The sequence below is a fragment of the Polyodon spathula genome, chromosome 6, assembly GCF_017654505.1.
Source record: "Polyodon spathula isolate WHYD16114869_AA chromosome 6, ASM1765450v1, whole genome shotgun sequence".
In the NCBI taxonomy this organism is placed as follows: Eukaryota; Metazoa; Chordata; class Actinopteri; order Acipenseriformes; family Polyodontidae; genus Polyodon; species Polyodon spathula.
The window spans coordinates 73,627,889-73,653,415 of NC_054539.1; the positions used below are offsets into that span (position 1 = coordinate 73,627,889).

The 25,527-nt window shown below is 39.3% G+C and overlaps 1 protein-coding gene across 2 annotated transcripts; it reads left to right on the plus strand.

The window, feature by feature from the left end:
- Positions 1 to 97: 97 nt before the first annotated feature.
- Positions 98 to 24,377, plus strand: rars2 (arginyl-tRNA synthetase 2, mitochondrial). 2 transcript variants are annotated; one of them, XM_041253714.1, is made up of 20 exons: positions 98 to 254; positions 851 to 924; positions 1,429 to 1,531; positions 1,962 to 2,045; positions 2,667 to 2,764; positions 3,963 to 4,018; positions 4,640 to 4,723; positions 5,682 to 5,758; positions 6,290 to 6,448; positions 8,222 to 8,328; positions 8,605 to 8,700; positions 8,834 to 8,894; positions 8,987 to 9,063; positions 9,384 to 9,508; positions 10,424 to 10,491; positions 14,464 to 14,573; positions 16,329 to 16,430; positions 19,570 to 19,644; positions 22,456 to 22,519; positions 23,580 to 24,377. In XM_041253714.1, the coding sequence occupies exons 1-20, from the start codon at positions 213 to 215 to the stop codon at positions 23,664 to 23,666; spliced, it is 1,749 nt and encodes a 582-aa protein (XP_041109648.1). In that variant the 5' UTR covers positions 98 to 212; the 3' UTR covers positions 23,667 to 24,377. The 2 variants fall into 2 exon arrangements, with proteins under 2 accessions (XP_041109648.1, XP_041109649.1); XM_041253715.1 differs by lacking the exons at positions 22,456 to 22,519; positions 23,580 to 24,377 and having other exon boundaries at positions 16,329 to 16,437.
- The last annotated feature ends 1,150 nt before the right edge of the window (positions 24,378 to 25,527 follow it).

Below are 25,527 nucleotides of genomic sequence, written 5' to 3' on the forward strand. Positions count from 1 at the left end.
AGGGTCAAACGCGGGTGATACCAAGAGTGAGCATTCTCATTGGTTCAGTGCGAGAAGCTTGGGGTTCGGGGGTCAGAACGCAAAAACAACGCGGAAACACGCGGGGTGAATGTCATCAGAGAGCCGCGACAGAGGCAACGTGTTTGCAGAGTGAAACGAGCCCTTGTTACACTGGGAACTGCATGCCATTGTAGAAATACCCGTAGGACTCTATGCAAATGGCTTGTTATTTCCGAAGGGCGATAGCATCGCAGGTAATTTATACATTGCAAATATATTGCTACAGTATGCTAATAAACCATAAAGGCACTCCAAATAATTTAAATGTTAAGACGTTTTAAACATAACTAGACACGACTGTATTTTATCACTGTGTTTTATATTTTGCAGTGCTTGCCCTGAATATTAACGTTTTGATTTTGCAATAAAGACTGGCAAAGTAGAATGACAAAGTAGCATAAGCAAGTTTCAGTGGGAAGGGATGCTTGTGTCCCTATGTAGGGAATGTGTCTGCTTGCAAATTGAGAACTGAACCTGTTCTGGAAAGGTTCAGGTATAACCAACGGGTCTAGAATTGCGCAGGTTTGTAATAGTCCAGTACGTGTCATTTTGATTCAGAAGAGATTTATTTACCGCAGTTCAGCGTTTTGGACTGTACGGGTCAGTAGTTATAAAATACATGTGATTCATTTTGCAATGTGCATGCAACATACAAGCCAAGTGTACATTAAGCACGATAACACAAGGAATAAGGTAGAGCCCTGTGGTAGAATAGCTTTGATTGGGGTTGTGGGTAATTGCATACTATATACATGAAATATCAAATCGATGTTCTGTTTTTCTGCCCAAGCTCTCCCGGGTTTTGGGACCACCAGAGGAGACGTTTATTACAGCAGTGTCAGCTGTCCCTGTCTCCAAAAAACGGTAAAGTATTCCAGAAGCCTTGCAGCAAGATTGGGCTCCAGGGAAAGATTTACACTTTAGAGTAAAAATATTGGAATTCATAAAGACTTAATTCGTGATTTGTTTTTAAAAGTATGTTGTTATGAAATAATATATACCCTGGGCCTATGAGATATAAGGTTTGATGTTTATGAAATTGCTATAGACTGTTGTGGGTTTCCCAGATGCTTCAGTATATATATTTTTATTTTTTGGTTTGATATAAATAAAACAGCCAGCTGAATGAGTCTGGTAGATTGTCTATGTTACAGGGTGGCATTACAAGAACATTTACACAATAAGGAGAGCTACAGGTGGCACTTTCTAATTTCAGACCAGTTCAGTTTTTTTGCCTTCACATTTGGGAAAAAAAAATAACACGAATCCCTTATTTATTCATGCATCACTTATTTATTTATGAATCACTTATTTATTTATTCTCTGTTTGCCTTCACTGAAAAGCCCATGTTTACACTGTGTTCCCAGGCAATCTGCTGACTTCCGAGTCTCTGTGAGCGCCCTCATAGAGCACGGCTGTATCGAGTCCTCAGCAGATATCCAGGCTCAAACAGTGGAGCTGGCACAGCAGGTACCTTATGAATTGTAATACCAGCCCCAGGGCACATTTGAAATGTCACTTATTTATGTCATATTCACAAAGAAAGATGCACAGAGAAGGACATCTTGTGAAGCTTTAACCAGCAATCATTTCTTGTTGACTGCTAGCTGGACGGAGTAATGCTTTCAGTGTTATCAGTGTAAAAATATAATAACATCTGCTTTACTTATTGACTCAAGGCATAGCAGGCTTTCACATGTGTGAGAGAGACAAGCAGCAGAGACAAGCGACCTGTCCTCAGAAACGACCTTTACTTTCTATAGTAATGCTGGGGTTAAGAAGTAAGACATGGAGTTTGAAGAGGTGCAGAATGACCCACAGTGAGATGCATATTGAACAATGATCTTATTTATATTCTGCAAGGGGTGCTTCAGTATTAACCCCTTCGCTTTGATTTCAGCTGAGATGTGACGCTGTGGTGGATGAGATTGGCATTGGCCATGGGACAATACATTTTAAAATAAACAGAAATCTCCTGGCAGAAGTGAGTATTGTCAGCACTGTACTTTATCTGTGCTTCACTAAATAATATCAGTGCATGTTGTCGATTTTCTCTTGGCTAAGTTAATAAAACATTCAGCAAAGTAACTGTCAAAGAGAAAAGGCCTGTTGATCTGATAAAGCTAACAGGATTCACTTTTCTGAGATATGTATATATATATATATATATATATATATATATATATGTGTGTGTGTGTGAGTGATATCAGAGTAACTATAAGGTCATCCCTCTGAAATTCTGAGGAAACTCAATATATTGCCAAATGATTATCTGAAAATGATTAAGCTGGGCTATTAAGAAATGAAGATCTGGAACTGCATGCTTTTCCAGCACTCTAAGAATTGAGGTCTGACGTGTTTAGCTCAGGGCCTGTGGCTTTGTTACTAACCCTTATCCTGCAGCAGGGGGCAACAGGGAGCCGTTGAATTGCATGTTAAGAATGTCACCAGCCTCACATAACTCTTTGTATTGTAAAAGGTACATTCATTGACAGCGCTAACAGCTTCTGTCTTCGCTATGGCTTGAACTATTATCAATATTATTACCAAAATGTAACATGGAAATACTTTATTTAAAATGCATTTTAAATATTGTTTTTAACAGAGAATTCTTCAGAAAGTCTTTAACGATGGTCCACATTTTGGGGTCAAAAGTGAGCTTTTCCATCAGCGTCCAAAAGGAAGAACTGTGGTGGAATTTAGGTAAAACTCCTGTGCCTTGGGTTTATTTCTGTCATGCTGTACAAGCCAGCTGTCACATCCACAGAATTACAGCACTATCACAGAGCAGACACACACAATGACAGCAGTGTCACAGAGCAGACACACACAATGACAGCACTGTCACAGAGCAGACACACACAATGACAGCACTGTCACAGAGCAGACACACACAGGGATAGCACTATCACAGAGCAGACACACACAATGACAGCACTATCACAGAGCAGACACACACAATGACAGCACTATCACAGAGCAGACACACACAATGACAGCACTGCCCCAGAGCAGACACACACAATGACAGCACTATCACAGAACAGACACACACAATGACAGCACTGTCACAGAGCAGACACACACAATGACAGCACTGCCCCAAAGCAGACACACACAATGACAGCACTGTCACAGAGCAGACACACACAATGACAGCACAGAGCAGACACACACAATGACAGCACTATCACAGAGCAGACACACACAATGACAGCACTGTCACAGAGCAGACACACACAATGACAGCACTATCACAGAGCAGACACACACAATGACAGCACTGCCCCAGAGCAGACACACACACCGCTACTCTGTTTCTTTCCATCTTTTCTTTGTGTAACTGCTAACTGGAAATGACAAAGACCTCTGCATGACTGCCTGACAGAGCTGGGACCAATTACCATTACAATCACAATCACAGTACAGCAGAAGTGTTTGCTGAAAGGCTGTTGTTTTCAATTACAATTCAGTTACAGTAATTATATTTACACTAAAAGTAACATAACCAACACCACATGTTAACATGTTTACTCTTATACTAAATAACCAGCAATAATCACAGGTACAAATACACAAACATACTATTGAACTTTATTTATTTTCAAACAGATCAGGTCACCAAAAGTGGTTGAAAATGCAAGAATAATGATTGTATTACAAATAAATGCACAATTGACCTGTAATCGAGCAATGATGTGGTATACTTATACTTAGTTACGTAGATGTGCAAATGTTCAGCTGCAGTTACAATGACATTGCAGTGGCAGTTAATTCTGAGTTGCACAGTTCCTGTGATAATTAAGCCCAGGTGTGCTGCCTGGGGAGTTTTTTACTTCTGTGCATGACAAACTGTACCTGCAATGCATAAATCTGCCTCATGCTTTCATTATATCAACAGCTCACCGAATATTGCGAAAAAATTTCATGTGGGCCACTTACGCTCCACTATAATTGGTAAGTGTGTTCAAAGCAATGTCATTTGTGTTAAGCTGGCTTGCACTGCCAAGCCCAGTTAGTTTACATGTACATTCAAGTGGTACACTGTGTTCATCCCTAACGTTAGCAGTACGAGGATCTCCAGATGTGGTCTTCTGGCAGCAGTGTCTGATGGTATTGCAGTGGAATGTTTCAGGGTGTTGATGTGACCAGTGCTCTGTGCTCAGTGATTGTCTCCTCTAATTCCTTTAGTGGAAATCCGAATCAAAGTCTGTTTATCAGAGCCGTCTCTTCTGTGCAGTTTGTGTAGACTAGCCTATCTTTCCCTACTTTAAAAGCTGGGGTGAAATAGGTTATTCTCAGGAATATTGACTTTACAGACACACTGTGCTACACCTATTGCTGTTGTAAACATAGCTGCTTCTGATGCTTGTCACAATGCCTTTCACGGTGGTCTCTTCACTGCACTCGCTTACCAGCTAGTGAAGTTGTTCATTTGAAAATAATAATAATAAAAAAAGTTAAACTTTTTTTTAGGTGGTCAAAATGTTGCCAGCATTGTGTAGCTGAGTTGTTTTCTCTAGTTAACATTTCTTATCTTTCGTTATCTTTTTCTGATGCCTATGCTTTTCTGGCCAGGTAACTTCATAGCGAACCTGAAAGAAGCTCTGGGCAATTCTGTAACAAGGATCAATTATCTTGGTGACTGGGGCATGCAGTTTGGTAAGTAAAAACAAAAATGTATGATGCTTTTCTTTGTTAAACTCTTCTGATGTTTGTACACCTTCAGTTTGATCTCATCATTCAATGAAGTCGTAGATTGTGTGTTAAACAGCAAAGACCATTGTTGATTACACTGTGCAGTTGGTTCAATTAACCACAGATCCTATGAAGTGGCTTTCAGTGTAACCAGGATGTAAAAGTGTGTTGAGCATTCTCCTGTGGAATTTTTCGGTGTGGTTCTTTACAGTGACTGTTGTTTTAAGCAGGGATTGTGAAGGAGGTGCAGGGGTGTTGTGTAGGTGGTTGTCAGATCACGCTGTTCTCAGAAGCAGAGTGGGTATTGTTGCACAACAACTGGAACAATAGTCCCATTTAAGCCAGATGCCTCCAGAATATTTACATGGAAACTTCTTTGACTTCTAGTCAAAGCAAAGAATTCTACTATGTTCCTTTAAGTTTTACGGCACGAATATTTGAATCTATCATTATACCATGTTACAGTTTTATATTTACCATGGAATGTTTTTGGATAAAGTTCTAGGAATAAAGTCTGTTCATAACCCATCAAAACAGACTTTTCTTTATGTAATGAATGAAGGAGCAAGCCTATTCCTTAATGACTGGCATTCTGCTGTTCATGCCAATACCATCTACCATGAAATAATAATAAAATGCTATAGGAGATTTCCCAGGGTTATATCTTTTACATTCTCATTAGATTGACCAACGGGTCATTACTATGGCTACATTTCTAAGGAAAACTGCTACTGTTACAGTTTCACCAGTTACAGTGGGTTTCATTTTGATAGATAGACTGACTGATATGTGTGTTTGATTTTCCAAGTAGGATAGTTTTTATTTTTTTAGTAAGCATTTGGGTTAGTGTGATGTGAAGAGGTCATGTGTTATTTGCTTTACAGTGCCTGTCTATTTTAAGCTACTGTTGTTGTGATTGTAGGTTTGCTGGGAGCTGGTTTTCAGCAGTTTGGCTCAGAAGAACAGTTGAAAGCGAATCCCCTACAGCACCTTTTTGATGTAGGTATTTGTCTTGCCAGCTCTCTGTGAAGTGCCCTAAAGGGTAAGCTTTAGATCAAGTGCTCTGATCTGACATGGAATGAACATCCTGTTAAGCTACTTACTGGCCAAAACATTCAGTCATTACAAACTGCCGTCTAAACATTCAGCAAAACCATTTTCCATGCAAGCCTCTCAAGCTATAAATAGGATTGCCAAATACAGTAGGAGACCACATCATTACACATACTGTATTGTCAGTAACTTTACTGATATTCATATTCAAGAGGATTCTTCGTTCATTCGGAACGCTGTTAGTGTTCACACAGCGATTCAGAAATGCTTTTGATGAAAGATAAAGGGTGTTTTACAATGGAGTTATTTGTTGTCTTGGAAAGGTCTTGGTTAAGTGGCCTAGTGCTAAGAGAGATTCTTTAAACAAAGCCACTTTTTGCTTTACTATTTGAAATAGTGTATTCTGCATTAGCCTTGCATGCTTCAGAAAAATATCTTTAGAAATGAATAAATCCATGTTTTCAATGTGTTTTCTAGGTCTATGTGCAAGTCAATAAGGCAGCTGAAGACGATGAGAATATAAAGAATAATGCGCAGGAATTCTTTAGGAGGCTTGAAAATGGGAACAACCAGGCTTTATCACTCTGGCGACACTTCAGAGAAATCAGTATTGAAGAATATGCCAGAATCTACAAGGTGTGGAAAGTACTACAGGGATGAATTAGAAGGGTCCCCGAGTGGCTGCATGGTAAAAGCACAACCACATGGTGTGCAGGGTGAGTCATACAGTCAGGGGAGCGCAGGGGTCCCCTGAGTGTCTCCTCTGGTAAAAGCACAGCTGCATGGTGTGCAGGGTGAGTCTTACAGTCAGGGGAGAGCTGAGGCCCCTGAGAGTCTCCCCAGGTAAAAGCACAGCTGCATGGTGTGCAGGGTGAGTCTTACAGTCAGGGGAGCTCAGGGGTCCACCGAGGGTCTCCTCTGGTAAAAGCACAGCCGCATGGTGTGCAGGGTGAGTCATACAGTCAGGGGAGCGCAGGGGTCCCCTGAGGGTCTCCCCTGGTAAAAGCACAGCCGCATGGTGTGCAGGGTGAGTCATACAGTCAGGGGAGCGCAGTCTCTCCCCTGGTAAAAGCATGGAGGAGAGCAAAGCAATGCCTGTCAGCATTAGTGCAGCACTAAAGCTTTTCCAGCAAGGTTTTGCCGTTGACGGTGGTGCAAGAAGGCAATCTTTGTAAAGGGGATTTCTCGCACTGTTCCTGCAATGGTAGCTATAGATGCCTCTCTGCAAGGTGGCCATTCCTGTCACTAGCGGCAATCCGTGACAGGTGTGTGGTCACCAGTGTGAAATCTACAGCAAACCGACTGGTGCATCTGTGGCCATTCCCAATACAATTGTCATTCGAGATGTTCACATTCCCAGGGAGCCAGTGCCTCAGCGGGGAAACTGATTTATTTACTTTTGGGCAGAAGCTTTTGGCCTTCTATTAAAGGATATCCCCGCAACCACACTGTGTTTACATTAATGTGTTACAAAGAACGTGTGTTCACCCATGAACTAAAGCACACCCTTTGACAGCACCAGGCTGCTGTTGCTTCCTCAGGAGTAAGCGTTTACTGCTTGATTGGCTTTTCTCACAATTTTGTCTGCCAGGAGCTTGTGGTGCACAAATAAAGGTTGTGATCATCCAAATTAATCTTTGTATTTGTTTAAAGGGTTTTGTGTGTATAGTGTGTCCTTTCTAAAGCAAAGAATCCTGCAGTTTGTAAATATGATTTCAGCTTTTTATTTGTTGACATAATGGGTTAAAACTGTTTATTTAACCCAAGACCATGAAAATGGTTCTTTTACAAAGCAAAACATGAACAAGTCTACAAATATCAGTGGAACAAATGTTTGATAGTAAGCCATGAAAACAAGTTTTTGTTGTCTGTAATATTTTTCAGGATTTGTCTATATATCTACAATGTCAGTTGGAATACTGAATCCTGACAGTCAGGTGCCTTCGCTAATTTAACTCATTTTGTCTTTTAAAAGAAAAGAACCTGTGGCTAAAATATGCTTACGTTGCTTAATAAAACTCCACAAAAGCTTGCTTTTTTTCTTATTGGAGCAATAATTGTTAACATTTATAGAGGTTTGGGGTTTAAGCACATAAGCCTACATTTGAACTGTGCATGCTGTGCATATATGTGTAAAATGCCAGTGGTGTTATATTTAGTTATATAAACAGCGACAGTATTTAAACAGCGATGGCATTTAGATCTGCACTGTATTTAAACAGCGACGGCATTTAGATCTGCACTGTATTTAAACAGCGACATTATTTAGATCTGCACTGTATACCTGGATAGGTACATGGCTGCTCCAATTCTATCAGAGAAGGCTCCAGAATGGCCCATAAAGTCCTCGCTTTTGAAACTGCTCCTGTTGATGGAGCAGTCCTTTACCCAGTCTGTGTTTTTGTTCAGCGTCTAGGTGTGCACTTTGGGCAGTACTCTGGAGAATCTCTATACCGGCAGAAATCTCAGGAGGTGTTAAACCAACTGGAAGCGCATGGACTCCTGAGGAAAACAGAGTATGAGAGCTCATTCCAATGAAACATGCTGCGCACTGTGGCAATCACATAGTCCCCTAATACATGATGCACTGTGTACGTTTTATTAGACATTAGAAATAAATGCACAGGCCTTCTGAAATGAATGCAATGCTTTACATTGCCATGCCTGTTGTAGATCAGTTGATAAATACTAAATCTCTTCCCAGTAGTTAGATGCAGCAAATGTGTCCCCAGCATGTTTACCTATGTATGTTCTATAACTAGCATTGATTTATATTGGCTGTTTTATGTCAGGAGAGGTACTGGTGTGGTTGATCTCTCCCCAGCCAGCAACATGTCGTTCTATGCCACCGTGGTACGAAGTGATGGGACGTCTCTTTACATAACCAGGCGAGTAAGGAGAGAGAATGACAAGCTGAAGTACAGTTGATTGCTCAGAGCCTTTATCGGAAACAGCCTCCAGAACTTCAGCATGTAGTTACCTTTGCAAAGCTGTGTGTCTAATGGGGTGCACATTTTACAGGGATATTGCAGCTGCTATCGATCGAAAGAATGCATGGAATTTTGACGAGATGATTTATGTGGTAAGTTTGCACATACAGTACAGTTCTATCTTTGACTCGTAAAAGACCAGACATGCTTTTGCATATTTCATTTGTTTAATTTTGTTTTTAAGACGGATAAAGGTCAGCAAACCCATTTCCAGCAGCTGTTTCAAATCCTGAAGGTGATGGGATATCAGTGGGCTCAACGGTGAGTGCAGGGAACGTACCAGGGGATTCCTTTCGCTGCTGATTCATCGTCTACTTTTTTATTTTTACAGAATAATCGATGGCAAGCAGTGTGTTAACGCTGTGCAATTGGATCCCTAGCGGATCCCCAAGATCCTATGCACTATAAAGAATATTGTCATGTGGATTTTATAATATATGCCCTTTACCTTTAGAAACATTTGATTTTATGTATTTAAAAAAATACACAGTGCATGAAACTCAAGCCTCTGAAAGTAAGGCATTAGAAACCTCTGCTGGCAGTTTTATAGCCTGAAATCAATGTGTTTGGTCCTATTGCAGCTGCCAGCATGTCCCCTTTGGGTTGGTTGAAGGGATGAAGACCCGGAGAGGTGATGTTGTCTTCCTGGAGGATGTGTTAGATGAGGCTCGCGCCAGAATGCTGCAAAACATGAGCCTGTCCACAAGTAAGGCAGGGCCCCACTTACTGTTACCAGCCTCGTCACTGCCATTTCAACTTTTTATGTTTAGTCTTTGACCTGGGATATACATACAGATCAGGGGTGGAAAAAAGATTCCAATTGCACATTTTTTGCCAGTTCTGGGTTGTAGTACCCATTTCAGAGACAGCAGAGTGTGCTCTTAATGTCTCTGGTCTAACAAAGGAGCTCTGAACAAGCCTTGTTATACCAAACCTGTGGTAACATCTTTCTTCAACTGGTCTTTCTTTTGTAACTGTTTCCCTGTAGAGCTTGGTACTCTCTTGATCCTTGTAATAAACACACTCGCAGTTCATGCATTGGACACACACACCCTGCTAATAACACTTGTTGCTGCAAGAGATTACAACAGAAGAGTACCAGACCCCAACAACCTCCATACATCAAACCCAAAGAAGGGTGTCCTTATCTTTAATGTTCCACAAGCTTGCCTTAACATTGAGAACTTGCACAATTTGAATAGAAGGAAAAGACAATTCACAGACAAAGCACAACAACACAGAAAATAGAAAACATCTTCTCTTCTAACACCAGTACAGAATAACCCGTTCTTAAGGGTTTAACCACTAGCCTTCACATGTACATTTCAGTTCATGTTACAAACCAATCCCTGTACATTCTGCTCCTGTGGATTTCTCTTAAAGTTCAACTCAATTACTTACATGAACCCTGTTATTCCACTGAGGTTTGTGATTAATATGTTGCAATCTGTGTTTTTCATTGACTCGGATATTATGAGAAATAATATCCCTCAAAACAATATTGGTGCAGCTGACACAATGCAAATCATAAGTAAAGGTTTAAATTGAATGTGCAGTAAATGCAAGCCGTCTGTATTCAAGCTTTTCTACTGTAGTCATTCTTTCTCATGATTTTGATCAGCAACCAAAGACTTGGAGGACCCAGGAGACACTGCAGAAAAGGTGGGAGTTAGCGCTCTTATTGTCCAGGTAAGAATTCATTTTCTACAATAAAATTCTAAACATATAGGACCCAATTTTGGAAAGGGTTTTCATTTTCGGTGGAAACGGCAAAATCCGCTGAATTTTTCCATCTGTTAATCGTTAAAAAATATCCTGCTATTTTGTAAAGGGATCCTCTGTTTTACCTGCCAGCGGATCGCATTTCAGGCATCATGTCTGTGATTCTGAGGAGCTTTATATTTATAAGTAATGAGCATTTAAGCACTGTAATCCTCCAAAAACAATTATTTCAGTTCAAATGTGTCAGCTGTATAAACACAATCAAAACTTGTCCCAAAACAACGGGGGGAAGAAAACGCAAAATGCAAATGCAAACCTATCTATTTTATTTTTGTATTATTCTTTTTCTTATTTTTGTAGGCAACACTGTTAAAACAAATTACAGGGCAATACAGCAGTGTAATCTTAACAGATTGTATTAAATGTACATTGTCATTAAACATATTTAATGTACAGTACTGGCAAATGTACTGACATTTATCAATAAAAATGTGTGTGTGCCGTTCATTGCTCTGGCAGCCAGAAGCAATATCACTACCCACATTGACAATTACAATACAGTATTTTGATTAAATGAGGGTACGAATACATCAGGAAGCAACATTTGTCTATGTATAAATGATTCAGGTCATTAACTGTGCAATCGCTCCCATAGAGGAGAATAGGCAGAATAACACTGTGAAAGAGTTCTCCAGATTTTGACTGGTGGATTGATGATAAAGAGTTTGGTCTTTATGGCGTGGAATGCCTGCATTGCTTTTTGTTGCAGTGAATGTTTGGCTTGTTTGAAGCTTCCTGAAGCATTAAGCACCATTCCTAGGTAGCTGTAGCTGACTGTGTGCTCTAGTAGTTCACCACTGAAATATATATTTTTTTATTTTTTACTGTTATTTTTGGCTTTCTTTTGGAAGATCATATTTTTGCTCTTGTTTAAATGTAATTTCATGTTTAAGCTGTGTTGTAAACCCTCTTCTGTTGGCGATGTATGTTGTCAGCATGAAGTTGATGTTGGTGTCTCCGAGCCGTAGCCCTGGGAGTGAGGGAGAGTCCAGCTTGTTCGCAGGTCATTGATGTACAGATTAAAGAGGGCAGCTCAGGCAGCAGCCCTGTCTCACTCATCTGTTCTGTCTGAAAGCAGCTGTTCTTTGTCATTGACTTTGATCCAGCAGTCAATACTGGAGTACATCCCCTTGATCAGGTGATACACCCAATACTGGAGTACATCCCCTCGATCAGGTCGTACACCCAATACTGGAGTACATCCCCTCGATCAGGTCGTACACCCAATACTGGAGTACATCCCCTTGATCAGGTTGTACACCCAAATACTGGAGTACATCCCCTTGATCAGGTCATACACCAAATACTGGAGTACATCCCCTTGATCAGGTGATACACCCAATACTGGAGTACATCCCCTTGATCAGGTTGTACACCCAAATACTGGAGTACATCCCCTTGATCAGGTCGTACACCAAATACTGGAGTACATCCCCTTGATCAGGTGATACACCCAATACTGGAGTACATCCCCTTGATCAGGTTGTACACCCAAATACTGGAGTACATCCCCTTGATCAGGTTGTACACCCAAATACTGGAGTACATCCCCTTGATCAGGTTGTACACCCAAATACTGGAGTACATCCCCTCGATCAGGTCGTACACCCAATACTGGAGTACATCCCCTCGATCAGGTCGTACACCCAATACTGGAGTACATCCCCTCGATCAGGTCGTACACCCAATACTGGAGTACATCCCCTTGATCAGGTCGTACACCCAAATACTGGAGTACATCCCCTCGATCAGGTCGTACACCCAATACTGGAGTACATCCCCTTGATCAGGTCGTACACCCAAATACTGGAGTACATCCCCTCGATCAGGTCGTACACCCAAATACTGGAGTACATCCCCTTGATCAGGTCGTACACCCAAATACTGGAGTACATCCCCTTGATCAGGTCGTACACCCAATACTGGAGTACATCCCCTCGATCAGGTCGTACACCCAATACTGGAGTACATCCCCTTTCCTCCTATTCCATTCTGCAGCAGTTTCAATAACATGCTTTTTTGTAGTATCTTTAAAGAACTGTAATGTTCTTTTGTTTATGATGGCACAATAAAATTTGCCCATGTTGCTGCTGACACACACACCTCTGGAATTGTTTGGGTCTAATTGATTACCACCCTTGTATATTGCTATGATGAGACCATCAGACTATATTCTGGGAAAGTGTCCAGATTGGAAAACTAAATAGAATATGTTTACCAGTGCCTGCTGCAGTCTGGGAGTGCTGTATTTCAGCCTCTCATTTAGGATCATGCCTGTCCCACAGGATTTCCCTGGCTGTAGATTATGTCGCTGTTCTTTGATCTCTTGCAGCGCTATAGGAGTGTCCAGAGATGACTAGTAATCTTTGATGGTTGATTCTAGTGTGTGTAGTTTGTCTGTGAATGCAGTTTGTTCTTCTGAGAGCACAGCTTTGGGAGTTGCTCTGAACAATTGTTTAACTCAGATCAGTACATGGTTTTGTGTTGTGGAGTTTGTTCCACTTGCTCCAGAGTTGCTGTGCCCTGCCCAGCTAATTGCACGCAGGGCTTTCTTCTGCCCTGCCACATATCTGCGTGCTGGGCTCTTCTGCCCTGCCACATATCTGCGTGCTGGGCTCTTCTGCCCTGCCACACATCTACATGCTGGGCTTTTCTGCCCTGCCACACATCTACATGCTGGGCTCCTCTGCCCTGCCACATATCTACAGTACCAGTCAAAAGTTTGAGTACACCTGCTTGAAACCAGGTTTTTCATGATTATCTATTGCTTTTAACTGTATAAACTTGTCTATAAACACTTAATATTTCATTATGTGATGTGTGTACTTATATAAGCTGATAATCATAAGTTTATTTAAAAATTTAATTTTTAAATGAAAATGTAAATCTTGTCAATTTCAATGAAATGGTCACCCAAAGCAAGGGGATTTCAGTCTGAAGCCCAAGTCAGTTAAAAGTCTGAAATGTGTATAACAAGGTGTTACAACACTGGCCTAAGTATAAAAGTGTCTTTGTTAGATGTTCTCTGGGTTAACTAGCATGTTACCTAATTAACCTTTTGTCACCAATTATTGTTAACAGGTGAGGGTCCATGATTACTATAAATATCGGTAGCATAGGCACAAGTTTGTCATTCCTGAATGTAAGGGAGCAGAAAATGGCAAAATACGCTCAGTTAAGCAAAGAAAAAAGAGAGTCTGTGATTACTTTAAGAAATGAAGGTCAATCTTTAAGACGAATCTCAAGAACTTTGCAAGTGCCTGTAACTGCTGTGGTCAAGACCACTGTGACCTCAGAATCGGAGAACAAGTTAATTCAAGTCACAGGTCAATCTAATGACCTGGCCTGTCCAGTCTCCAGACCTCAATCCCAAAGAACTTGTATGGGACGAACTGGACAGAAGAGTCAAAGCAAAGCTACCCACACGTGCCCTACATCTCTGTGAATTGCTGCAGAAGAGCTGGGAAGACATGCTGGGTGATTTCCTGCTGAAACTTGTTAACCGAATGCCTCGTGTTTGTGAGGCTGTTATTAAGGCAAAGGGTGGCTATTTTGAGGAATCCAAGATTTAGAGACAATTTTCTTGAACATTGCTTTGATACTCCTTATGTTTTGTTTTGTATATTGTAACATGTTTTCATTTTCAAGTATTTACAGAAACGTATACGATGTAAAACATTGTCAATTATGAAAAAAACCTAGTTTCCAGCAAGTGTACTCAAAGTTTTGACTGGTACTGTACGTGCTGGGCTCTTCTGCTCTGCCACACTTCCCAGAGACTTCAGACTTGATTGGATATGGACTGCATCCTAGAAAACAATCTGGAAAATGAGGATCGCCACTAATCTGTTCCTTTTCTTTTTTCATGCTCTGTTTCAGGATTTTAAAGGACCTCTTCTCTCTGATTACAAGTTTGACTGGGACAGGGTTCTGCAAAGCCAAGGAGATACAGGGGTGTTCTTGCAGTACACACACGCCAGACTGTGCAGGTGCTAATAGTTTCCTCAGTAGTTTACTGTGATATATCAAGATCAAAGCATAGCAAAGGGCAAGCTGGGTTTGCAAAATAAACAATAGGTTTATTAATATTGGATTTATTTCTTTATTTTAACCCAATTGCAGCAGCACTTCGTAACTTCAGGTTGTCAAAGCACAAGTGTGTAGAACAGAGGCATCTTTCCCTCACACTGTCTGTTGAACACTTGCCACCTGTACTGTACTAGTTGTATTGTTCAGCCCTGCATCTGCACGGAACTTTCTCTCTGCTCATGTTAATAGCGGCTGTACTGTTCAGATGCACTGGATGTAATTGATCACTTCTTAATAATCTACATCTTCTTGACTTCACAAACTCTTTTAATTAAAAAGATAAGTACCCTGGAAACCATTTGCCAATTGAAAAAAAAAAAAAAAAAAAGCCAAAATTTGTGTTATCCAAAGCTATGGCCAAATGTTTGTATCACCTCGAATTTTAGGGTTGAGACATACTTTAAAAAAAAATATATATATAAAGCTGTAGATGTTTTACGTTTGTGTAAGAAACTTCACAAACTTTTAATTCAATTGACTTTCACAGAGTAGTTTTTATTGAAGCAGAAATCATTGTATTACAGCACATTGAGCATAACATACTGGATAAATTCCACGGTACAGTGGATTGCAAAGGATTTAACTGTACAGTTTCTAATTATACTGGAAGCAAAGCAAGCACTTATTCACACAGCCTGTCAGATTCCACATACTACTTTATATGTTTGTGTGTGTATGTGTGTGTGTGTGTATATATGCTCTGAGCACACTCTTAAACTCAGAGGAGGCTTTTATGGACACAGATGTTTTGAACTCCTGCAGGTAGATTGTTCCTGACCCTGACTTACAGATATTAGTATATCCAGACAACTTTTAAGTAATCAAGAAAAATCACACAGCCATTCAAATTTGAAATTAACGAATCAGTGTAGTATTAGTACTCTTTCAGTTTATTCAATGCTTAATAATGGATCGAGTAGTTTACAGATCCTCTTAAGCTAAAATATAATACACACGCGCACACACACACACACACACACCCCGCCCTCAGGTTCAGGTTGAAACTTCAATTTCACCAACAGGGATACGGAAAAGTACAAAGCGGGGTGTAATTCAGCATGTTAACGTAACATTATTCAGCAGGTTTCATTCGACTTTATGAAGCAAAATTAGTTCATTCTATAAAGGTGATGCTAAACTTTTGGCCAGAGCTGTACAATAAATGGCAATCTAGAACAGAATTTAATAAAATATACATAATGAATGGGATGGAAAATAGCTTTAAGCAACCCTAAATTATTTGATGTGTCCTTGGCAGACCAGCTACAGACTACAGATAGTGTACAAGATAGGGATCGATACAGGATATAAGGAGCAATTGCAGCAAAGGTCAAACCCTTTCCTTACAACTACTACTGTCTTGAACAATTAATGGAAACTGAAAACTTATTGGCAAATGCTTTTAAAAAATGCATAATAGTGTGCTATGGCTCACTGATGGGATTATATACTGCTCCAGTCATTTCAATAGGTAGCAGTGCTTCTCATGTAGCAGACAAAAAGAAAAAAAAAAACTAAGAAGTGTTGCCATTGAATTCAGTAAAATAGCAGATGGTGTCTCTTATAAAAGTGTACCATTTAGGCCATAGCTGTAGATGAGGGTTGTGTTTTATTGTCTGTAAGGACGAGGAATGATGACGTTTTGTTTCATTCAGTTTGGCGCGCCTGTGCGGGGCTGGAGGTGGGGATGAAGTGTCTCTGAGAGCAGCTTGTTTGCAGGACCCTCCTGCTACGGTGATACTGCAGCACATTCTACGGTAAGAAGTGAGTGTTAGCTGGGAGCACACCTGCAATGCCTCTGTCGTGGTTCAATTTCTCATTCTCTTATAATCATATGTCATGAAATTTCTCGAAAACAAATATATAGGTAAAATCTTTTGTAGCAAAAGTTTTGCAAGAAATAGATGTCTAGAATTATTTATTTCAGCAATGTTTTTGCAAAACTCAAAAAATGCTGATTTGAAAGTATTCATCCCCTTTGATGCTATGATAGTATCAAGTAGTCTACAAGGTGCTAGAAATTTATATATGATAATGCAGAACCTAATTCTAGAAAAGTCCAGAAAATGCTGGATTGTAGGTGAACATTGTTACAGTATAAAAGGCTTAGCCATAGGATGATTTCTGTCATTACCAATAACTCAATATGGGGAAAAAGTAAAGCTCTATCTGAAGACCTCAGGCAGAAAAGTATTTCTTGTCATAAACCTGGATAAGGATACAAGAAGATTTCCAAGCATTTCAATATCCCAATTTCAACTATTGTTTCTATTATCAAGAAGTACAAGACTCATGGTACTGACACAACATTCCTTCGGTCTGGAACAAAGAAGGTAAAGAACAAGTAGAAGAATTGTGAGGAAGGGTAATAACAATCCAAGATTGACTGCCAAAAATATCACTATGTAAGACAATTTTTGTTCCTGGGTAGTAAGTGTTATTTCCTAATTGCTTATGCCTCAAAAGTATAGAAAATGGCTATTATTCCCCACAAACTTTGCTTTTGTGACCAGGACTGTGATATTACTATTTCCAATGGGAAAATGGGCAAATGTGTGTCTTTTCGTTCACATAAAGTCAGAAGAAAACAACATATGAATCCAAATTAACATGTATTTGTACTAAAGTAATACAAAAATGACTACAAAAGATTTAGAAGAGAGTAGTTTTTCGAGATTTTGTAAATACAGTATAATCGTAAATCTCGAAAAACTACTCACTTCTAAATCTTTTGTAGTCATTTTTGTATTACTTTAGTACAAATACATGTTAATTTGGATTCATATGTTGTTTTCTTCTGACTTTATGTGAACGAAAAGACACACATTTGCCCATTTTCCCATTGGAAATAGTAATATCACAGTCCTGGTCACAAAAGCAAAGTTTGTGGGGAATAATAGCCATTTTCTATACTTTTGAGGCATAAGCAATTAGGAAATAACACTTACTACCCAGGAACAAAAGTTGTGTTACATAGTGTTATTTGTTTTCGAGAAATGTCTAGAAATTATACATTTCCATTGGAGTATATAAAATTTTGACTACAACTGTTTGTGTGTGTGTGTGTGTGTGTGTGTGTGTGTGTATATACAGTGCCTTGCAAAAGTATTCAGACCCCTGACCAATTCTCTCATATTACTGAATTACAAATGGTACATTGAAATTTCGTTCTGTTTGATATTTTATTTTAAAACACTTAAACTCTAAATCAATTATTGTAAGGTGACATTGGTTTTATGTGGGGAAATATTTTTAAGAAAAATAAAAAACTGAAATATCTTGCATAAGTATTCAACCCCCACATATTACTATTTGGTAGAGCCACCTTTCGCTGCAATAACAGCTTTAAGTCTTTTGGGGTAAGTATGTACTAGCTTTGCACACAGTGTCGGAGTGATTTTGGCCCATTCTTCTTGGCAGATTTGCTCCAGGTTGTTCAGGTTGGTTGGATGACGCTTGTGGACCGCAATTTTCAAATAGTGCCACAGATTCTCAATGGGATTGAGATCAAGACTTTGACTGGGCCACTGTAGGACATTCACCTTTTTGTTCTTGAGCCACTCCAATGTTGCTTTGGCCTTGTGCTTGGGATCATTGTCCTGCTGAAAGGTGAATTTCCTCCCAAGCTTCAGTTTTTTAGCAGACTGAAGCAGATTCTCTTGCAGTATTTTTCTTTATTTTGCTCCATCCATTCTTCCTTCAATTGTAACAAGATGCCCAGTCCCTGCTGATGAGAAGCATCCCCACAGCATGATGCTGCCACCACCATACTTCACTGTAGGTTTGTAGTTGTTAGGTTTGCGGCACACATAGCGCTTTGAGTTTTGGCCAAAAACTCTATCTTGGTCTCGTCTGACCACAAAACCTTTTCCTACGTCGCAGCTGGGTCACTCTCATGCTTTCTGGCAAACTCCAGACGTGCTTTCAGATGGTACTTTTTGAGTAACGGCTTCTTTCTTGCCACCCTCCCATACAGGCCAGTGTTATGCAGAGCTCTTGATATGGTTGACTGGTGCACCATTACTCCACTCCCAGCCACTGAACTCTGTAGCTCCTTCAAAGTGATTGTTGGCCTCTCTGTGGCTTCTCTCACAAGTCTCCTTCTTGTTTGAGCGCTGAGTTTTGAGGGATGGCCTTTTCTTGGCAGTGCCTGGGTGGTGTGATGCAGCTTCCACTTCCTGATTATTGATCCAACTGTGCTCACTGGGATATCCAAACACTTGGATATTATTTTGTACCCTTTCCCTAATCTATACATTTGTATTACTTTATCTCTAACTTCTGTAGAATGCTCTTTGGTCTTTATTTTCCTTCAGATTCACAGCCTTACCAATGATCCTTCAACAGTGGGGTTTTTATCCAGAAAATGTGACAGCAACTTTAATGGTTCACAGGTGGAGGCCAATGGTAACGTAATTGTGTCCTCGTTAGGGCAATTTCTTTCATCGGTGCAAACTGGGAGCTTCCACAGCACAAGGGTTGAATACTTATGCAAGCAAGATATTTTAGTTTTTTATTTTTCTTAAAAATATTTCCCACCATAAATCCAATGTCACCTTACAATAATTGATTTTGAGTTTAAGTGTTTTAAAATAATGTCGAACAGAACGAAATTTCAATGTACCATTTGTAATTCACTAGTATGAGAGAATTGGTCAGGGGTCTGAATACTTTTGCAAGGCACTGTGTGTGTGTGTGTGTGTGTGTGTATATATATATATATATATATATATATATATATATATATATATATATTATTAAACCCAATTATTTTTTTTGGTAAAAACCTGAATATAAAGGAACATCTATTCAATATTTGTTAAGTACAACATTTGTAAATGTTCTCGTTCTAATTGGCTTGTGGCTAGTGCAGAGTGTCTGTGTTTCTGATTGCAGGTATGATGAGGTGCTCTACCAGTCTTCTAAAGACCTTCAGCCCAAACACCTTGTCAACTTTCTCTTAACACTCTGGTAAGAACATGTTTGCTCAGATTACTAATATTATAGCAATGTTTCAAAATTAAGAATCTATCTGTTTATCTAGATAGATAGATATAGACTTGTAGTCGTGTCCTCAAACCTTGAGTCCGAGTGTCGCATGTTGAGTCTCTATCTGAGTCACCTTCAATCGAGTCTCTAGTCCGAGTCAGAGTCCTTTGAAACAAACTCAAATCAATTTTCATTCTACTAGTGGTAGTAGTGGAGGAACAGTTTACCTAACGGAAGTTGTCTGATATCCCTCAGGAAAAATGCACAAATAATAAAAAAAATAAAAATACAAAAATTATTTCGATTTTATTTTTTCTAACTAGATTATTCTATTTCTATGCCTTCTTCAACTTGTCTGGCACTATCTTCTTTTCTTTTGGAATTGGAATACTGTTTGAATGTACCTGAAGCATCAAGTTCAAGTTTGTGGACGTTGTTTTTCACTTTGATAGAAGCTGTGATCTAGACTATAGAGCTGGTGTAGTGTTACAAAGTGGTACATCGTCAGAATGCGGCACATGTACCAAAACTTGACTGGTGTAATGGCACGCTGTCAGATTTTGGTACATGTGCAATCAGTTGCGATCTGATGGGTGTACTCCTGTTGTCATTATTAATGCATGTTTACCATTAATTATACGTGATTTAACGGACTTCCTTAGCTGAAGTTTTTTAGGCATTCGTGAGTAAGCACAGTGCACTGAATACCACTTTTTAACACATACCTGAAAATAACACTACAATGGTAAGAAATGAAAGTTACTTTGACTTCAATTCTGATATGAAATAAGAAGCTCAAAAACTATGATTAGAACTTATATGTATTATTTTTTCATTAATTTTTGTTTTCAGTAAACTCTAAATTATTAAGATGACCAATGTTCTATTGTTTTCAGTGCAAACAAATAAATGAATATATTCCAGAGATTCACAGAGTTCAGCAAAATCAAATGATGTATTTTTCAAGAATGCAGTTCTAGAAATATATTTCTACAGTGCTTAAAAAACTCAGAACATGGTTTAAAGTAGTAAAAAGAAAGACTTGTTAAAAGCCAGGTAATTACTTACTTGTTTACCATGCTGACATTACTGATTCCTTATAAAACTTTTACATGCAAAAGAGGAAAAAAAATAGGTATGTTTACCTTACAACCTAACTCGCTTCCAGCTTCTTATTCTTGCTATGATTGGCTGCAACAGGGCTAACTAGTTATTGGACAATGTTTTGTTGGGTGGGTTTTTATTGTGCACCGTTTCCTAGTAACTGTAATATTACTTGTGTAATAACAAAGAACTCGTTGTTAATATCGCTGAGTCATGGAGCCCAAATGTTCAAGTCCGAGTCACACAAGGTTGAGTCTGAGTCATCTGTGGCCATGACTGGAGTCTGAATCCGAATCACGAAAAATGTGACTTGTATCCGCATCCCGGACTATCTATCTAATCTATCTATCTACACACAGGACCAAAACTCAAGGGTTATTTCACAAATGTTTCTATTATTTGATGAAAACAGTTCTTTATTGATTTTAAAAAAAATCATACTTGAAAGATAAGAATGAAATAAAAGCAGTGAAATACTTCACCCTGAAAGGTGAGTGAACAAATACAGTATTTCGTTCACTCCTCTTTAAAATACATTTCAAAGTTGTCAGATCTTATTGCCAAACTGGTCAAACTCGTTCTTCATATACACACGCACACACACACAGTGGTTTGCAGAAGTATTCACCCCCTGCAAAGTTTTCACATTTTGTTGGCACCTGAGCGTATTCCACAACACTTTTAAAATAGACTTTACATATAGAATCTACACAAACTACTCCACATTGATAAAGTAAAAAAATGCAAATAGAATATAAATAAGTAACAGTTACAGAAAAGCAGATTAATCGCAGTTGCATAAGTATTCAACCCCTTTACTACTGCATCCCTAAATCAGCTCAGTTGCAAATGATTTGTTTGAAAGATCACAAAATTAGTGAAATGGTTTTGTGTGTACTCAAAGTGGTTTAACTTGTAGATAATTTCCCTCAGGTATATAAAGACTTTCAAGCTGCAAATCACATAATGATCCAACAAAGCAACCATGAAGACCAGGGAGCTTTCGAAACAAGTCGAAAGTCGATACTGCAGACATGTGGAAAAAGGTTTTTTGGTTAGACGAGACAAAAATGTAACTTTTCGGTCTAACTTTTTGTCTGGAGCAAGCGCAACACCATCCCAACTGTCAAGCATGGTGGTGGCAGCATCATGTAATGGGGATGCTACTCTTCAGTAGGGACTGGGAAGCTTGTCAGAACAGAGGGGAGAATGGATGGTGCAAAGTACAGGCAAATCCTTGAGGAAAACCTGAAAAAATTTCACCATCTTACTTTGCAAAGTTAGTAGAGACCTATCCAAAAAGACTCATAGCAGTAATTGCTGTAAAAGGTGTTTCTACAAACTACTGACTTAAGGGGCTGGATGCTACCAGTAAATTTAATTTTGAACATTTTCTTTGCAAGTTTTGCTGACATTTAACCTATTTCTCATGTAACAGTGTTCAGTTTAACCACTACAGCTTTGAATAAAAAAAATAATAAAAAAAAGTTTGTTTGCAAAAACTGCACACATTACATTACATAAAATGTGACATTATTGGTGGGGGGTGAATACTTCTGCAAACCACTGTATATATTACAAATAGTATTTTCAAACCCACTTTTTCTTAAGAAAAACACACAGTAGGAATAATACAAATGGAAAGGTGCTTGTTTTGTGATAACTCTGCTGTTCTGTTTTATCTTGTAGTCACCTGGTAGCTGTTGCTCATAAAACTCTACCTGTGAAGGGCAGCTCCTCTGAAGTAGCACAGGTACAGTAATTACAATCTGGAAGTAACGATGATATAGAGGGGCCGGCCGACCATTTTCTGGAAGTGTAGAAAGTGTGAGCTGGGGGGGGTTTATCAGAAATGATGCCACTTTTCTAGAGCTTGAAATATTCACGTGCCTTCCTAAAATAGTACTACAGCCACTTGAGAGGTCACCCCATGATATTTTACTTGTTTGAGAAAAAGGATCCTGCTAACACAAGTTTATTTCACACGGAGCACAGGGAAGTAATGAATTTAAACAGTAATGGGGAGTCAACAAGCTTTTTCTTTTTCTTTGTACATCATGGAGATAATGTGCATGGCAAATAGTTTACAGTATCAGTGGCCATTAAATGAAAATACTAAGCTTGCTGTATTTGATAAACATTGTTGATAGTCCCCAAATTGTATGGTGGTTTATGGGATTTAAAACTAGTTTCTATAGCAACAAGGGCAGGAAGGAAATATGTTTCTTAAAGCTTATCAAACCGTCTTTCACCCTCTCAATAAATTGAACCATAAAATCATTGTCATTAAGTCATTGGTTAATCATCTGTAAGTACCCAGTACAAGAAGTCTCACAACCAAGAAGGCAGCACTCCTCTTACTCTGCTGCTGCCCCCGCCTCACTCATTGCCATGTCCCACGCACACAGTAGAAATGATCAGTTAACTGGGGTCAATGCTAAAGGCGGATCAGCTGATCCCAAACTTCATTCCCTGTGTTATTGTAGTGTAGTTTATCTGCACATTGTACCATACTAGCCAGTACTCGCTATAGTCCAGAAGCAAGGACTCCATTCAGTTGCAATTAATTAGATGCAATTAACCAATAGGGTTTTATATATAGGTGCCTTGTGGTTTTGTAAGGCTCTGTTGATCAAGTACAAGGTACAGTATTTGAATCATGTTTAAAATAAGGAGGTTGTGTTCTCCTTTTCAAACTAATGCTCTAGTGTATTTGATGTGCTTTGTGTCCCAGTCTTCAGATCTACCTGCTCCAGCACTGTACACCCCTCCCCCTTTGCAGGTCAGTAACACCAGTGTTTATTGTTCTACAGGCGAGACTGCAGCTGTTCAAGGCTACCTGTGGTGTTCTGGCCAATGGTATGAGACTCCTTGGCATTACACCGGTTGAGAAGATGTGAACCAGAGATGCCAGCTTCCAGTTCAGTCATTTAAACCTAGTTTTACAAATGCCTTTATGAATAATACTAAATTAAAGTTTATCTACAATTGTGCCATATTGTCCTTAATTTTCCCAATCCTGTTTGGGGACGGGGAGGTAATGAGGGGAGCAGATCCAAGCTCAGGTGAGAGGAGACAAGCATTCGTCTTTAATTTGCTCACGCCAACAGTATTCAGTATGCCGGCTCTTTCTGTATAGAGCAAATAGTACTGGGACAAACGCAGGATTTTCACGTTCGGATATTAGCTCATAATTTAAATATTTGTTCAGCTATTAGTTTGTTTCTCAAAAAGTAATAAAAGCCATTGTATTGCTCTTTACATAGGCTAAGACGACACAGCAGCAGGGGCAGGGGGTGTGTGCCTTTCTTTTACAGCAAGACCTTACAATATGTAATACGTTCAAAAAATATCCCAGGAGTAAAATAATAAGTTATGTAGGACTTTACCCCAGTGAATTAACTACAAAACAAAGAATGCCAGATAGCAGTTCAAATTAACCCTTTGTTTATTCCTGAAATAGTACATAAAATGCATTGTCAACTTCATTTTTTCCATTCCTTACCATTGCCGTTTCTTCGCAGTAAGCAGTGGCCATCGACACATTGGCTTGATTCATGCCAAAGCTGCCCGATTCCAGCCTTGCTGCAGCCCCCCCAGATCATCACCGATCCTCCACCACATTTCACAGTGGGTGCGAGACACCGTGGCTTGTAGACCTCTCCAGGTCTCCATCTAACCATTAGACGACAAGGTGTTGGGCAAAGCTGAAAATTGGACTCATCTGGGGGTGCTTCAGCAAGGCTGGAATCAGGCAGATTTGTCTTTGTGAAGGACGCATGAATCAAGCAAAGTACAAGGTTGTTCTGTTAGAAAACTTGCTTCCTTCTGCTCTGACAATGTTCCCCAACTCTGAGGATTGGTTTTTCCAGCAGGACAATGCTCCATGCCACACAGCCTGGTCAATCAAGGTGTGGATGGAGGACCACCAGATCAAGACCCTGTCATGGCCAGCCCAATCTCCAGACCTGAACCCCATTGAAAACCTCTGGAATGTGATCAAGAGGAAGATGGATGGTCACAAGCCATCAAACAAAGCCGAGCTGCTTGAATTTTTGCGCCAGGAGTGGCAAAGTTACCCAACATCAATGTGAAAGACTGGTGGAGAGCATGCCAAGACGCATGAAAGCTGTGCTTGAAAATCAGGGTTATTCCACCAAATATTGATTTCTGAACTCTTCCTAAGTTAAAACATTAGTATTGTGTTGTTTAAAAATGAATCTAAACTTATTTTCTTTGCATTATTCGAGGTCTGACAACACTGCATCTTTTTTGTTATTTTGACCCGTTGTCATTTTCTGCAAATAAATGCTCTAAATGACAATATTTTTATTTGGAATTTGGGAGAAATGTTGGCAGTAGTTTATAGAATAAAACAAAAATGTTCATTTTACCCAAACACATACCTATAAATAGTAAAACCAGAGAAACTGATATTTTTGCAGTGGTCTCTCAATTTTTTCCAAAGCTGTGTGTGTGTGTGTGTGTATATATATGTATATGTATGTATGTATGTAGTATATGTATGTATGTATGTATGTATGTATGTATGTATGTATGTATATATATATATATATATATATATATATATATATATATATATATATATACAAAGAGAGAGAGAGAGAGAGATTTATCTATCTCGCCACACAAAGCTCTTTCATTTTCCATTTATTGAAACTTGCACAAATTCTGGTGAGATGATAAATAAGTGCAAGGTATTTTTGTCATTTTAGCAAAGAACAACATCTGATTTTTGTA

What these genes read in the sequence shown, in the direction of transcription:
- rars2 (XM_041253714.1), top strand. Translation starts at nt 213, where the DNA reads ATGCAAATGGCTTGTTATTTCCGAAGGGCGATAGCATCGCAG. An exon ending in ACAGAAATCTCCTGGCAGAA is followed by an intron (nt 2,046 to 2,666) that starts GTGAGTATTGTC and finishes TGTTTTTAACAG; the next exon opens with AGAATTCTTCAGAAAGTCTT. An exon ending in GCTCCTCTGAAGTAGCACAG is followed by an intron (nt 22,520 to 23,579) that starts GTACAGTAATTA and finishes ATTGTTCTACAG; the next exon opens with GCGAGACTGCAGCTGTTCAA.